Source organism: Ambystoma mexicanum, chromosome 9, assembly GCF_040938575.1.
Source record: "Ambystoma mexicanum isolate Mex_15411 chromosome 9, UKY_AmexF1_1, whole genome shotgun sequence".
In the NCBI taxonomy this organism is placed as follows: domain Eukaryota; kingdom Metazoa; phylum Chordata; class Amphibia; order Caudata; family Ambystomatidae; genus Ambystoma; species Ambystoma mexicanum.
This window is the reverse complement of record NC_090931.1, coordinates 909012905-909027778: the sequence shown is the minus strand read 5'-3', so window position 1 is coordinate 909027778 and position 14874 is coordinate 909012905. Positions and strand designations below refer to the sequence as shown.

Below are 14874 nucleotides of genomic sequence, written 5' to 3'. Positions count from 1 at the left end.
TTCTTGGTGTTGTTGAGCCTGAGCCAGGTGTCAATGGTCGTATGTGGTTGTTAGACTCTGATGTCCTGGGTTGGTCTCCTGAGAAATGTTCTGGGTTCGATAACGTCAGTCTCCTTAGCAATGGGATGGGTTTGGCAGGACTGGGGCTCTTGTTATTTTTCTGAACTTGCCTGTTTCTGGTTTACTAGATCTTGTTCTAGATTTTGTAGCATCAGTGCTCTTGGAATTTTCTGGGGATGTAGCATCATCCGGAACCTGGGTGTAGTCCTGGGTAATGTTATGGGGCTGGTTGCATTTGGTTTCCCTGTATTATTCTACATTTGGGGCTCAAATAGCCTGGGTATTGTTCTGCAGTTAATAGAATAATGGAAATATGTTACTTCTATAGCACATTGAACATGTTATATACAATTTGCATTACCGAAGCTACATTTGATGTTCTGATGTGGCAGAGCCTGGCGTCCCCTGTAATCTTCGGTGAATGTTTGCATTTGGCTTCTTGATAAGGTGCTTGTGTTGTTAGAACCGGGTGTCCTGTGTTGTGTGCTGAGCTTGGGAGAATCTGCTGTCCTTGGCAGTAGCCTTGGTTTAGCAGACGTCGTGACGCGAGCTTTGTTCTGTGTCTGGTAAATCCTAGTCTCGTATATATTGTTTGGGGCTTCACAGAGCCTTCAGTCCTGAGCCATGTTTAGTATTTGGTGGCTTCCATTTAGTGTTACTGTTTTGGTAGAATCATGCGTCCTGAGTTGTGGTAAAGATTTGTCAGTGTCTGATAGCTTAGTAGACTGCACGATCTGGGTTTTGCTCCGGGTTTTATGATAGAATCCAGCTTTCTGGCTGTGTCTGATGTGCGGGTACCGTTCCGCCTTTGCTTTGGTGGATCCACTATTCAAGGTTCCAGGCTTGCCTGAGTCTACTATCATGCTTAAAGCTCTGGGTGTGTAAATAGTTCTGTCTTTTTCTGTATGACAACTTGCTGAATGTGGTCTGTCTGCAGCTCAGAGTAAGCTAATTTATTCTCCCCCCTCTGTCTTTGTGCAGGGAGAACCAGGGGCAAATGGAGGCCCCGGCAGAGTTGGGAACAGCGGAAACCCCGGCGATAAGGTAAGGCTCGGGACGGGTTGTGGGCATTGGTGTAATGGGTGTTTTCCAGACAACTCCCTGTATGCTGCTCTTCCACACCACTAACCACACCACCACACCACTAACTTAAAGTACAAGCTGAAAAACCGCGGGCTGGGGAGGGGGAAGGAGTCGTGCAAGGGCACTGAAGGAAAAAGCACTTAAGTCTTAACATGAGGAATTATTACAAGACACGCTGCTACTAGATTGGCATGAAGTGTTATATGCCAGCATGTCTATGGCATCAGGGTACCATTTAGATGGCTCCTGTGTCACCTTTATAACATAGAACAGCTGCCTGGCAACCACCGCCCTGGGTATATATGGTGTGAGCCATATGCCAACCAGTGCTTTTCTCCAGCATGCAGAAAGATGTAGTGTAAACCACCATTGCCACCCTCCCCCGTCCACCTTGAAGGATTTCAGCTGTTTTTTGAGGACGAATCTAAAGCAGGCACACACACTTTACTATGTGAAAACCAATATCAGAGTGGGACGAAAAGTGTTTTTTCATTGGCCGTTTATATTGCAGGTTTCCATTGGCCTGGATTTAGCTATAAAGTATTACTCCATTGGTCAGATCTACTGTAGGGTTTAATTGAATAGTTTCTAACCTTAACATGTTTATCGGTTGGGTAATTTGTCTACTGTAGAACGTATTTCCTTGTATTTTTTGTCTACTCAGTAAAGCGTTTTTCCTGGATTTCTAACTGATCGGAATGTTTTCTTAGGTAAAGTTTGTAATGTCCAGCATACTTTCTTTGGTGAAGTTTGTAGTGTGCAGCATGGTTTCTTTGGTGAAGTTTGTAATGTCCCGCATACTTTCTTTGGTGAAGTTTGTAGTGTGCAGCATGGTTTCTTTGGTGAAGTTTGTAATGTCCAGCATATTTTCTTTGGTGAAGTTTGTAGTGTGCAGCATGCTTTCTTTGGTGAAGTTTGTAATGTCCAGCATATTTTCTTTGGTGAAGTTTGTAGTGTGCAGCATGCTTTCTTTGGTGAAGTTTGTAATGTCCAGCATATTTTCTTTGGTGAAGTTTGTAGTGTGCAGCATGGTTTCTTTGGTGAAGTTTGTAATGTCCCGCATACTTTCCTTGGTGAAGTTTGTAATGTCCAGCATATTTTCTTTGGTGAAGTTTGTAGTGTGCAGCATGGTTTGTTTGATGAAGTTTGTAATGTCCCGCATACTTTCCTTGGTGAAGTTTGTAGTGTGAAGCATGGTTTCTTTGGTAAGTTTGTAGTGTGCAGCATGGTTTCTTTGGTGCAGTTTGTAATGTCCAGCATATTTTCTTTGGTGAAGTTTGTAGTGTGCAGTATATTTTCTTTGGTGACGTTTGCAGTGTCCAGCATGTTTTCTTTGGTTAATTTCCTACTATTTACTAAGTTTTCTTTGGTGATGTTTGCAGTGTCCAGCATGGTTTCTTTGGTTATTTTCCTACTGTGCAACATAATTTCTTTCGTGAAGATGATGTTGCTGAGCTTAATTGTTTTGGTGAAGTGTGTAATGTCCATCATATTTTCTTTGGTTAAGTTTGTAGTGTGCAGCATGGTTTCTTTGCTTACTGTCCTACCATGCAGCATATTTTCTCTGGTGAAGTTTGTAGTGTGCAGCATGGTTTCTTTGGTGAAGTTTGTAATGTCCCGCATTTTTTCGTTGGTGAAGTTTGTAGCGTGCAGCATGGTTTCTTTGGTGAAGTTTGTAATGTCCTGCATATTTTCGTTGGTGAAGTTTGTAGTGGGCAGCATGGTTTCTTTGGTGAAGTTTGTAATGTCCCGCATACTTTCTTTGGTGAAGTTTGTAGTGTGCAGCATGGTTTCTTTGGTGAAGTTTGTAATGTCCCGCATATTTTCTTTGGTGAAGTTTGTAGTGTGCAGCATGCTTTCTTTGGTGAAGTTTGTAATGTCCAGCATATTTTCTTTGGTGAAGTTTGTAGTGTGCAGCATGCTTTCTTTGGTGAAATTTGTAATGTCCCGCATACTTTCTTTGGTGAAGTTTGTAGTGTGCAGCATGCTTTCTCTGGTGAAGTTTGTAATGTCCCGCATACTTTCTTTGGTGAAGTTTGTAGTGTGCAGCATGCTTTCTTTGGTGAAGTTTGTAATGTCCCGCATATTTTCTTTGGTGAAGTTTGTAGTGTGCAGCATGCTTTCTTTGGAGAAGTTTGTAATGTCCCGCATACTTTCTTTGGTGAAGTTTGTAGTGTGCAGCATGCTTTCTTTGGTGAAGTTTGTAATGTCCCGCATACTTTCTTTGGTGAAGTTTGTAGTGTGCAGCATGGTTTCTTTGGTGAAGTTTGTAATGTCCCCCATATTTTTTTTGGTGAAGTTTGTAGTGTGCAGCATGCTTTCTTTGGTGAAGTTTTTAATGTCCAGCATGCTTTCTTTGGTGAAGTTTGTAATGTCCTGCATATTTTCATTGGTGAAGTTTGTAGTGTGCAGCATGCTTTCTTTGGTGAAGTTTGTAATGTCCCGCATACTTTCTTTGGTGAAGTTTGTAGTGTGCAGCATGGTTTCTTTGGTGAAGTTTGTAATGTCCAGCATATTTTCTTTGGTGAAGTTTGTATTGTGCAGCATGCTTTCTTTGGTGAAGTTTGTAATGTCCAGCATATTTTCTTTGGTGAAATTTGTAGTGTGCAGCATGGTTTCTTTGGTGAAGTTTGTAATGTCCCGCATACTTTCCTTGGTGAAGTTTGTAATGTCCAGCATATTCTCTTTGGTGAAGTTTGTAGTGTGCAGCATGGTTTGTTTGATGAAGTTTGTAATGTCCCACATACTTTCCTTGGTAAAGTTTGTAGTGTGCAGCATGGTTTCTTTGGTAAGTTTGTAGTGTGCAGCATGGTTTCTTTGGTGCAGTTTGTAATGTCCAGCATATTTTCTTTGGTGAAGTTTGTAGTGTGCAGTATATTTTCTTTGGTGATGTTTGCAGTGTCCAGCATGTTTTCTTTGGTTAATTTCCTACTATTTACTAAGTTTTGTTTGGTGATGTTTGCAGTGTCCAGCATGGTTTCTTTGGTTATTTTCCTACTGTGCAACATAATTTCTTTCGTGAAGATGATGTTGCTGAGCTTAATTGTTTTGGTGAAGTGTGTAATGTCCATCATATTTTCTTTGGTTAAGTTTGTAGTGTGCAGCATGGTTTCTTTGCTTACTGTCCTACCATGTAGCATATTTTCTCTGGTGAAGTTTGTAGTGTGCAGTATGGTTTCTTTGGTGAAGTTTGTAATGTCCCGCATTTTTTCGTTGGTGAAGTTTGTAGCGTGCAGCATGGTTTCTTTGGTGAAGTTTGCAATGTCCATCATATTTTTTTTGGTTAAGTTTGTAGTGGGCAGCATGGTTTCTTTGGTGAAGTTTGTAATGTCCTGCATATTTTCATTGGTGAAGTTTGTAGTGGGCAGCATGGTTTCTTTGGTGAAGTTTGTAATGTCCCGCATACTTTCTTTGGTGAAGTTTGTAGTGTGCAGCATGGTTTCTTTGGTGAAGTTTGTAATGTCCCGCATATTTTCTTTGGTGAAGTTTGTACCGTGCAGCATATTTTCTTTGGTGATGTTTGTAATTTCTCGCATACTTTCTTTGGTGAAGTTTGTAGTGTGCAGCATGGTTTCTTTGGTGAAGTTTGTAATGTCCCGCATACTTTCTTTGGTGAAGTTTGTAGTGTGCAGCATGGTTTCTTTGGAGAAGTTTGTAATGTCCAGCATATTTTCTTTGGTGAAGTTTGTAGTGTGCAGCATGGTTTCTTTGGTAAAGGTTGTAATGTTCTGCATACTTTCTTTGGTGGTGTTTGTAGTGTGCAGCATGGTTTCTTTGGTGAAGTTTGTAATGTTCTGCATACTTTCTTTGGTGGTGTTTGTAATGTGCAGCATGGTTTCTTTGGTGAAGTTTGTAATGTCCCGCATATTTTCTTTGGTGGTGTTTGTAGTGTGCAGCATGGTTTCTTTGGTGAAGTTTGTAATGTTTCGCATGCTTTCTTTGGTGGTGTTTGTAGTGTGCAGCATGGTTTCTTTGGTGAAGTTTGTAGTGTGCAGCATGGTTTCTTTGGTGAAGTTTGTAATGTTCCGCATACTTTCTTTGGTGGTGTTTGTAGTGTGCAGCATGGTTTCTTTGGTGAAGTTTGTAATGTCCCGCATACTTTCTTTGCTGGTGTTTGTAGTGTGCAGCATGGTTTCTTTGGTGAAGTTTGTAATGTCCCGCATATTTTCTTTGGTGGTGTTTGTAGTGTGCAGCATGGTTTCTTTGGTGAAGTTTGTAATGTCCCGCATATTTTCTTTGGTGAAGTTTGTAGTGTGCAGTATGGTTTCTTTGGTGAAGTTTGTAATGTCCTGCATATTTTCTTTGGTGAAGTTTGTAGTGTGCAGCATGGTTTCTTTGGTGAAGTTTGTAATGTCCCGCATATTTTCTTTGGTGAAGTGTGTAGTGTGCAGCATGATTTCTTTGGTGAAGTTTGTAATGTCCCGCATACTTTCTTTGGTGGTGTTTGTAGTGTGCAGCATGGTTTCTTTGGTGAAGTTTGTAATGTCTCGCATACTTTCTTTGCTGATGTTTGTAGTGTGCAGCATGGTTTTCTTTGGTTAATTTCCACTGTGCAGCATAGTTCCTTTGGTGATGTTGATGTCGCTGAGCATGTTTTCTTTGTTGAAGTTCTTACTATGCAGAACGTGCTATTTTATGAAGTTCCTTCGATACAGAATGCTTTCTTTGTAAAATGTTGTGCTGTACACCATGTTTTCTTTTGTAACCTTCATATTGTAGACGCATGTTTTCTGTGATGAAGATCCTCATATACAGCATAGTTTCATAGCGGAGGTTCTGATTGTAGAGCATGTTTTCTTTGATGTAGTACACACTGTACAGAATGCATTCTTTGTTGAAGTTCTTAATATGCAGAATATTTTATTTGATGAAGGTCCTCCTATGCTGTGCTTTTACTTTGGGGAAGTTCCTGTGTTACAGCATATTTTTATATCGTTCATACTGCACAGCATGTTTTCTTTGATGAAGTTCCCCCTACACCATATTTTCTTTGGGGAAGTTCCAATAGTAGACTATTTGTCTTTGGTGCAAAAGGCTACTCTGGAGCCTCATTTCTTTCTTGAAGGTCCAACTATGCAGTATGTTTTCTTACTTGAAGTTCGTGTAGTACAGCATGTTTTATTTAGTGGCTGCAGAAAGAGTTTAGGGATTTTCCCACTGCAAACTTATTTTCCATTTGCCAATGTTCTTCTGTGCAGTGTGGACATTTTCCTATCATAGCATGTCTTCGTTTGGCCCTTTTCCTACTGTGAAGGGGATATCCACTGTTAGGTGTCTCACTATAATATGTTTTCCATTGTTCTCCTTTCTTCTGTGAAGTGTGCATCCACACTACAGTTTTCTACTGTCTAGTGGTTGTTCCATTTGCTGCATTAGTTTCCATCAGGCATTTTCTTGAAGTAAATTATTTTATCCAGTAGTCTTTTTCATACGGTATAATTTCCTTCCATTGGTCGCTCTCCTCCAGCATGGCTCCTCCTAACCACAGGTCAGTACAATATTATGCAGCACTTCTGCACTGTTCAGTTGTCCCCTGGTTAGTTCAGAGTTGTGAGTATTTATTAGTCCCTCTTCTGTGGGGACTACCCAATTTCAGGATCTGATTGGCCAGACCGAAATAGCACATTTCTGTTCCTCCACTCTTGTTACTGGTCCACTTTTGTTAACTCTTTACTAGCTAGTTAGTTCTTGTGCTGTGTTCTCTTCTCCACAGGGTGATGCTGGAGGTCCCGGGCAGCCTGGAGAAAAGGGCGAAGCCGGAGATGAGGTAAGAGAACAAGGGATTATTTCCCGTGTGTTGATTGTGAAGTGAGAACCTCTCCATCCTGCTGTTGTTTTTCAAGCAAAAGCATTAATTGTTCTTCATTTTCCTTTTCCTCAGGGTGATGCTGGTCCAGACGGGCCCCCTGGAGAGAGGGTAAGACCCAACACAGTTCTTCTTCATTACGAGTGATGTGTGACCTGATGAATACTGAATGCTGGAAATAGTCTGTGCCAGGAGCAGGGCCAGATGCACACTGATAGACACTCACACCTAGATATCAACGGAATTGTACTTTAAGTTAAAAACAAGTTGTGTTTGATGCGAGAGCAACCATTGCATTACAACCACGTGCACGATATGGCCACACTGTGGGTACACCCTGAGTGTCACACTAGCATTCGGGACAGCACCACCAGCTGAAGCCAAGAATGAAGAAGAATAGGCCAAAACCCTGCACATCATGTTATACTAGCCAGTCAAAGTGCACCATAAGTAATGTATGGCGACCAGAGGGAACCCCCTAACAGCAGGGCATCTCACCATGCGTATCCAGAAGCTGGCCAGGCAGAGTAATGCAGGGTACACATTACATGGCCGTTGTTCAATGTATAGGTGGCCAAGCCTCCCCCATTTCTAGCCAAGCAGAGTTGAACAGCTCACGCCACTCTGTCGGTTCAGGAGCAACCCTTGTTAGCAGTGCAACCAGGTGGGTGGGGTTGGCAGCACAGAGGGGTAACTAGTCACCACAGGTACTCGAGCAAGAGGCATTGCACACTATGCCTGACGTCCCGAAATGATAACATGGGGCTTCCAGTGGCAAGTGGCAAAAGGCTTCTTTCATGTTGGGGAGTCTCCGTTACACCCTTCCAACACCAGGGTGAAAAGCCCCTTTGCCGTTCACTGTCCCGATGGAACCCCGTGTTACTTAGTTTGGTGCTATCATCTTTCAGCTGTGTCCTGAATGCCCTTTCACTCTCACCACGTTGTTACCCTTCTCCCTTGCAATTAATTCAAAACGTGGAAACACATAATCAATTCATACCATTTGTATTGGGAAATGTGATTATTGTGAGTGCCCTTCAGTGTATTACATCATCTATAACATTATTCATAAATAATGAACACACAAAAAAACACTCTTAATTAAATGTGCCTAACTTAGAATATCATTGTTCTTAAGCCATTTTCAATGGGGCCTTTTATTTAGTGAAAAATACGAATGCTAAAAATGATAGTTTAGATTTCTGCCTCAACCCCATTGACTATCAGGAAAAGATATATTGTTTACATACCAGAACCACATCATTCAATATAAAATCCTGAGGTTGTCATTAAGTAATTTTGTAATCATTTCTTCAATTCATAAGAAAAATATGAAATGATATAGGAGAAGGGTTACAATCACTTGTGATAATGACCCTTCCCCAACCCATGGCCGTTGCCTTTGAGTCAGGTTATAATGGGTGTGGTCATTATCCCTCAATAATGACCCCATGATCGGTCTATATTATGTCATAAATACCTGCACAAATATGCTTGTGTATGAATTATTTAAATGGCTGCTCCAAGTGGGTCAGGGTCATTTCTGTTGTGAGTTAAAAGGGTCATGTCAGACACATGCTTAGGAAACCCTGTGATATTAAAAGGTTCCCCAAAAGTTAATAAACTACCGTATGTGAAAAGTAAAACGCATATAAAGTAGCATGGAATGCAAGTGTACTATAACATTAAGTACTAAGCGAAGTACTGTGACTAAAGTACAGCATAAACCTCCACACTTGGTAGATAAAGTTTATATACAGTACCACGTGATGTGAATAAAATATAAAAGTAATATGTGATGAAAGAAGATATAATGTAGCATAACGTGTTCATAAAGTACATATACTGTACAATGGCGGTAAATAAATTAAATAATATGAATTTTCACGAAGTACAAAAAAGCACTCGTGAGCAATATGGTTGGAACAAAGTACATATTAAGTACTGTGTGGGGTACATAGCATTCTACACCATGTATACCTGAATGTAAGAGAGTTTCTCTTAAAGTACATAAAGTACCAATGATGTACCATTTGGAATAAACAAAGTATACATGCAGTAAAACATCAGGAAATGAAGTACATTTAACACACCACTTAAGATACATATAAGGTGCATTTTTCAGCATATGAGGTCACTATTTACATATCAAGTGATGTTTGCAGCAAATAGATGTCCGATAGTTATTTACCAGGTCAGGTAAATACGATATTGCAGAATGTACCAGATGATATAAATAAGGTGCATGTTAAGTGACATGTGAGGTTACTAGAGTGAACACTGAAATACATAGTAAACCGAGTGCCTTCAACCACCCAATCCACCTCTCAGGCATTAGGCCCTCAAGACCACTCAATGTTATATGTCAAAGTGTAAATAATGGCCTCAGGCTGTCAATGGCAAACAAGCGAGTGCTATGCTCGTCCGTTCCTGTCCCTGGTATACCTTCCCGCTCCTACCACTTCACCACCTGGTATATGTCACTCAATCAAGGAATGCTCTTATCTAAAGGCACCCTTCTCTAGGACTGCCTCTGCCCACTGTTGTTACCTACTTAGTAAGTCATATCTGTTCGCAATGACTCGCTAATTGTCAATAAATCCAAATACAAATACATTAAAATAATTGATCTCTCAGTCAAATGCCACGCTTAGGGATCATAAAAGTTGCCTTCAAATGGACCTTGTCTGTCACTTTCAGTCTGTTGACTTAGGGGGCTATGTTTCTCAAACAAAAAGTAGCCTGCGTGGAGTCCCACAGGGTTCGGCATTGGCACTCTTGCTTTTTTAATGTATGCCCTTAGTCACTCGCTTGATGACTGTTCAGGAATGCAGTTGTTTATGTATGTGGGCAACACCCAGATTTCTCTGGGTTGAGAAATTAATTGAGACGATGTTAGAAGGAGTCAGGAAGACCAACCTACTATTTCCAAGGCTGAGGTCCACCAGTGGATGAATCTCAACCGACTGAAGTGTAATACTATGAAGACCAAAGTGTTGTGGCACTCCAGGCCACAAGCATGAATCCAGGCCTTTGGCCAGCAGTCTTAGGTCACGGCCTTTCCCCAGTAGCAAAGGTCAGTATTTTGAGCATCCTGCTGGTCAGCTCATTCGTTCTAGAAATTAACAACGTGACACAAAATAATTTGTTTTCATCTGAAACTGCTGAAGAGGATTTCGGGCTACTCTGCTTTACCCTAGTGGCTCTAATACCTAGGTCTACTTTGCCAGTCTATTAATAAGCCACAGTCTGCAGAAAGAATGTGTTAGGAGATTGCCCCTCGGATGGCACACCACACCGGCCCTCCGACAGCTTCACTGGCTGCCAGCGGCTGTAGGCATAGAATCATCAGTCAGATAACCTCTTAAAATACAGAACCCTCTTTTAGCTTCAATATTCTCCAGGCCGGCCATTACGGCCTGGCGGGAAGGGACTTCAACACGCCCCGGAATCCAGCCTTTCGCAGTACAGGCAGGCAGCCTATGGAACAGAACAGCATTCCCATTCATGTCAAAAGAATAGCGGATCATCTGTGTTCAGGAGAAACCTAAAAATCTTTTTGTTCCAAAAGGAATTCTAGATCTTGTCCACTGATCTTTGCCTGGCCCACAACTGTTGAAGTAGCGGTTGGTGTGCGGTGCACCTCCGCACCGTGGTGCTCCATTCTGGGGGTATGTTAGTAGGTACATACATCCCGGCACTGCATATAAAGATCACTGCGAAGTATATTTTTTTTCAGGTAAGTAATCTTCATTTAAAGAACCATGCGATGTAAAATACATATAACTTTCCTGTGTGAAGTAAATGAAGCACTTGCAAAGTACTGTACAAGGCGAGGTTAATATGTTACATATAAAATACTGTATGCGATGAATAAAGGGCATTTTCTGTGCCATGTTAGATAAACAAAGTATCACATGGGGTCATTACCACATTTGGGGCATCATTACAGCTTTAGAGGTTCAGTAATACAATGGTGGTGAATTCCTTTTTGATAGTAATAGATTTACCAGCACTTTTACCACATTGGCAAATTCTGAGTTTGGAGATAAAGGGTGGAGTTGCCTGTGGCATTTAGCTAAAGGTAACTCCTCCACTTTACTTCCTAAAACAGGAGAATGTGCCAATCCGCGGAAATACCATGGAGTAATGCAGATTCCGAAACTCCATATCACCATTAGTACTCTGGTGGTGAATCCAATGGACGGAGTGGACAGTAGCTCCTCTGGAATTGCCACCAAACTCATAGAGAGGTCCAAAGGACTACTGTTCTTGTAGTCCCGTAAGAAAGGTCTAGCAACGGAATTACTGTCAATTTTACCAAATTGCTATCATATGAGTTTGACAGTAATGTGGACGAGATACCTCCAACACTTGGCTGGAGGTATATCCTCCACCATAGTGCCCAAAACTGGAGGAACTACTGCCAAGGACCTGTGGTAATTTGCCAAAAAACGTCCCCCACTCCTACGGCCTCTGAAAATGGGGATTTACGCTGCCAAGCTGCCACTTGTAATCGGGTGGATTTGTACTGATTGAAAGTGGCAGTAGTGGTAATCAAGTTGGGTGGTAAGTCTCCATGAGTGCTACGTAAGGCAAATGAAATACCACATCAAGCACCTACATTACCACACTGAACAACGCATGACAGGTTGCAATGTAAAAGACAGTGTGGTGTTATGTTACGCGTGAAGATATGTACCGTGTGTAAGTGACGAGTGCACTGCATGGTGTGTATCATCTATTCTTACGCATTGACCTGTTAATTGTATGTCATTGTTTCAAAACTTACCTTCTTTCCTTCCTTTGCTGTTCAGGGTGGGGCAGGAGAAAGGGGGCCTCCAGGAATCCCGGGGGGACGTGGAACCAGAGGAGACAAGGTAAATCCTGAACAATGTTCACACAGTACCTGGTTGCCTACTATTAGAACTCTTAGACAGGACAATCAACTTCCCACAGTCCCAAGCCGCTCACTGAATCCACTAGAGGAGCAGAGTGAACTGTGGGCCCCGATAAGGATCTTCTGGGAAGACATAGAGGGACCTCTGAGCATTCCTGGGGCACAAGGTCAAAGGAACACAACTGTCAGAGCTTCATGACAAGGCAAGCACCTTGCCATAACCCCATGCGCTCATTAAATCCTCTGAGAGAAGCAGATAGTCGCACTGTACCCAGATCCTCCTGTGGGCCCCGATAAGGATCTTCTGGGAAGACATAGAGGCACCCCCGAGCGTTCCTGGGGCACAAGGTCAAAGAAACACAACTGTCAGAGCTTCTTGACAAGGCAAGCACCTTGCAATAGCCCCATCCACTCATTAAATCCACCGAGAGGAGCAGATAGTCTCACTGTACCCAGATTCCCCTGTGGGTACCGAAAAGGATCTTCAGACCTGTGAGAGGGTTTGGTTTAGGGGACAGTCAATTGTAAGGGAGAATGGGGAGCAACTGTTAAAACTTAACATGGGTGCAAGAGTAAGGGGTCAAAGGTAGAGTAACCCATGCGGGGAAGGCTGGTGCCAGCCTGATCTTGCAATTGGATGGCACCTTTTGCCAGCCAACTGATTTCATAGAAGCGGGGAGCGTGGTAACAATTAACTGCACTAGGACCTATGGCGCGAGGGTTGGGGAACAGAAAAAGGTCACTGCAGACCCCAGCGAGCGAGACTAATGGCCTAAGGTAGCGCAACCTACGAGACACTCTGGGTTAAGGCGGGTATGGTGCAAAGATAAAGTAACCTGTGAGAGTTTTTAGGGCGCAGGGGCTTGGTGACTTGGTCCTGCTTTGCATTTCAGTAAAATGTTGTTTATGCTTCTTTGTGTATAACTCATTTATATTTAAAGAGTCCCCCCCTTATTTTCTGGGCACCGCCCACTGCCTGAAATGATCCCTATCTCCGAGTTAATGCTGTGGCAATTTGCTCCTGTTTTGGTTATACCATGTGCACACACAGACCCGGCACGGATCATATCGCAGCAACCCTGGCGACGGGTTGGCTGCTTATGATCCGACCATCTTGGTGGATTACAAAAACCGCCATGCCTGGTCATAAGTGACATATTTCACAGTTCATCCATGTCCAGCCAGCATTGTGCTCACTCTGTCTTTTCCAGGCCGAGCACCCATGCTCAGCTCTTGCTCACACTGCCCACTGCACCCTGAGGTGGCCATGCTGTGCTCTGTGGCCAAGTTCCTTGCTTGTGGTCTTCAGGGTCTGCAGGTACTGGGGTCCTGCCTCCAAAGAAGATATAGGACCTCATTATGACCCTTGCGCTGATGGAATGAAGGGGGCCGGTACGGGACCGGCCCCCTTCATTCCGTCAGGGCTGATTACGAGGTTCCCTTTGCGGGACCTGGATCAGACGTCTGGTAAAACCAGACTTCTTTTCTGGGTCCCGCGAGGGGAAGAGGGAGGTAACAACGGGACACTTGTAATGTGCCCATTGTTACCTCCCTCCCTCCCTCCCCATTCAATGGGAATGGGGAATGGTTCCTGCAAGGAGGATTTACCGGGTCCTCTTATGTCGGAATGACCCGGTAAGTCCCCATTGCAGGAACCCGGTAATGGAGCCGGTTTGGAGGCAGCCATGGAGATAATAGCTCCACGGCTACCTCCAAACTCGTAATGAGGCCCATAGAGTGTCCAGGACTGAAAAGCATGCCGTAAAATGTAGGCCAGGAGGTTTCCAAGATGGAGGAACTTGTCTCCAAGCAACCTATGTACTACAGGCATTATAGCACGTGTTCTCAATAGATGAGGTCAAGACTGGATCCTGGGACCTTCAGCCCAACATTAAACTCCACATGAATGTGTCACGTGCCTTACGCCATGCATTCACTGGGAAGCTGAATGCCCGCCGTGATATCAAGTACTAATCCCACGGATAGCTACGTGATCCTCACAACAATCCAGGTTTCAGTGTGGTGGGCTACCCGCCCTTACTAGAGTGCAACGTACGCAGAGACGCCGCTGCCCCTTTCTCACGGGTGAACCGGGAACCAGAGGAGGCCCTGGAAATAATGTTGAAAGTGCCCACATTTTCAGCAGGCCCAACCCTTTTCCTATAAGAACATCTGGAAATAAAATAGATTACCACACAAAAGAGGTCCATGGTGTAGAGGCCTACCGGGAAATGTCCCGGGTTCCCTAGAGGCCAGTCCACCCCGGGCCCCAGACTTTAAGGCATCGTAAAAAGAACTGCACACTTTTTTCCAGGAGTTAATGAGGTTGTACTTTTGAGTTGCATATTTCCCCCAAGCACGTCACTGTCCCCATTAGCCATGCAGGCGGGTTCCACTGTGAACTTTCCGCAAGATGTTGGCTCATGGGTAGAGGGTGGGGTGAGGCGATGCAGCAGAGGGGGTGCTGTGCTTGGTTCCAGAATGCCCCTCTTTGTTCTCCTTTTTGAATTCCACCCTCCTGGCACCTGGATGAGCGACCGGCATCGCCCGCATTGTGGCAGCCAAGAGAAGCCAAGGGCCAACATCAACACTCAGTAGGTCCTGGGCACCACCAGGCTTGCAGGAAATGAAGTCACTGGATTTCGATGCCTTTTTTAGTTACATTTGGAAATAGCAGCAAGAGCCACCAACCTTTCAGGTTAACTCTTGGAAAAACGTGCCCACCCAGCTGTAAAAAGTGCAGCTCCGCCCATGAATCCAAGTATAAGGGCACGGAGCTCAGCGGGCTGCTTTGCAGGTGCAGATGGAGAACAAAGCCTCAGCTTATTACTGGGTCATTTGAGTGCAAGGTGCAGTTGTTTCTCTTCACGCATAGGACTTCCAGCTTTTCTATGCAGGATTGTCCACGCGCTTGTTTATTTATTTATTTATTTATTTATTTATTGCATTTGTGTAACACCCAGACCCGAGGGTATCACAGCGTTTGTACAGACAGTTGGCAGATAGGGGTACAGCCCTAGCTCGT

At 43.5% G+C, this 14874-nt stretch overlaps 1 protein-coding gene across 1 annotated transcript in view; it reads left to right on the top strand.

Annotated features, from left to right (window-relative positions):
• COL6A1 (collagen type VI alpha 1 chain) overlaps window positions 1-14874 on the top strand; it is a 115306-nt gene that overhangs the window by 50765 nt on the left and 49667 nt on the right. The window contains exons 17-20 of the mRNA XM_069616051.1: window positions 1042-1104; window positions 6857-6910; window positions 7025-7060; window positions 11767-11829. Of these exons, the coding sequence (XP_069472152.1) occupies window positions 1042-1104; window positions 6857-6910; window positions 7025-7060; window positions 11767-11829 (216 nt within the window). The remainder of the gene's footprint in view (window positions 1-1041; window positions 1105-6856; window positions 6911-7024; window positions 7061-11766; window positions 11830-14874) is intronic.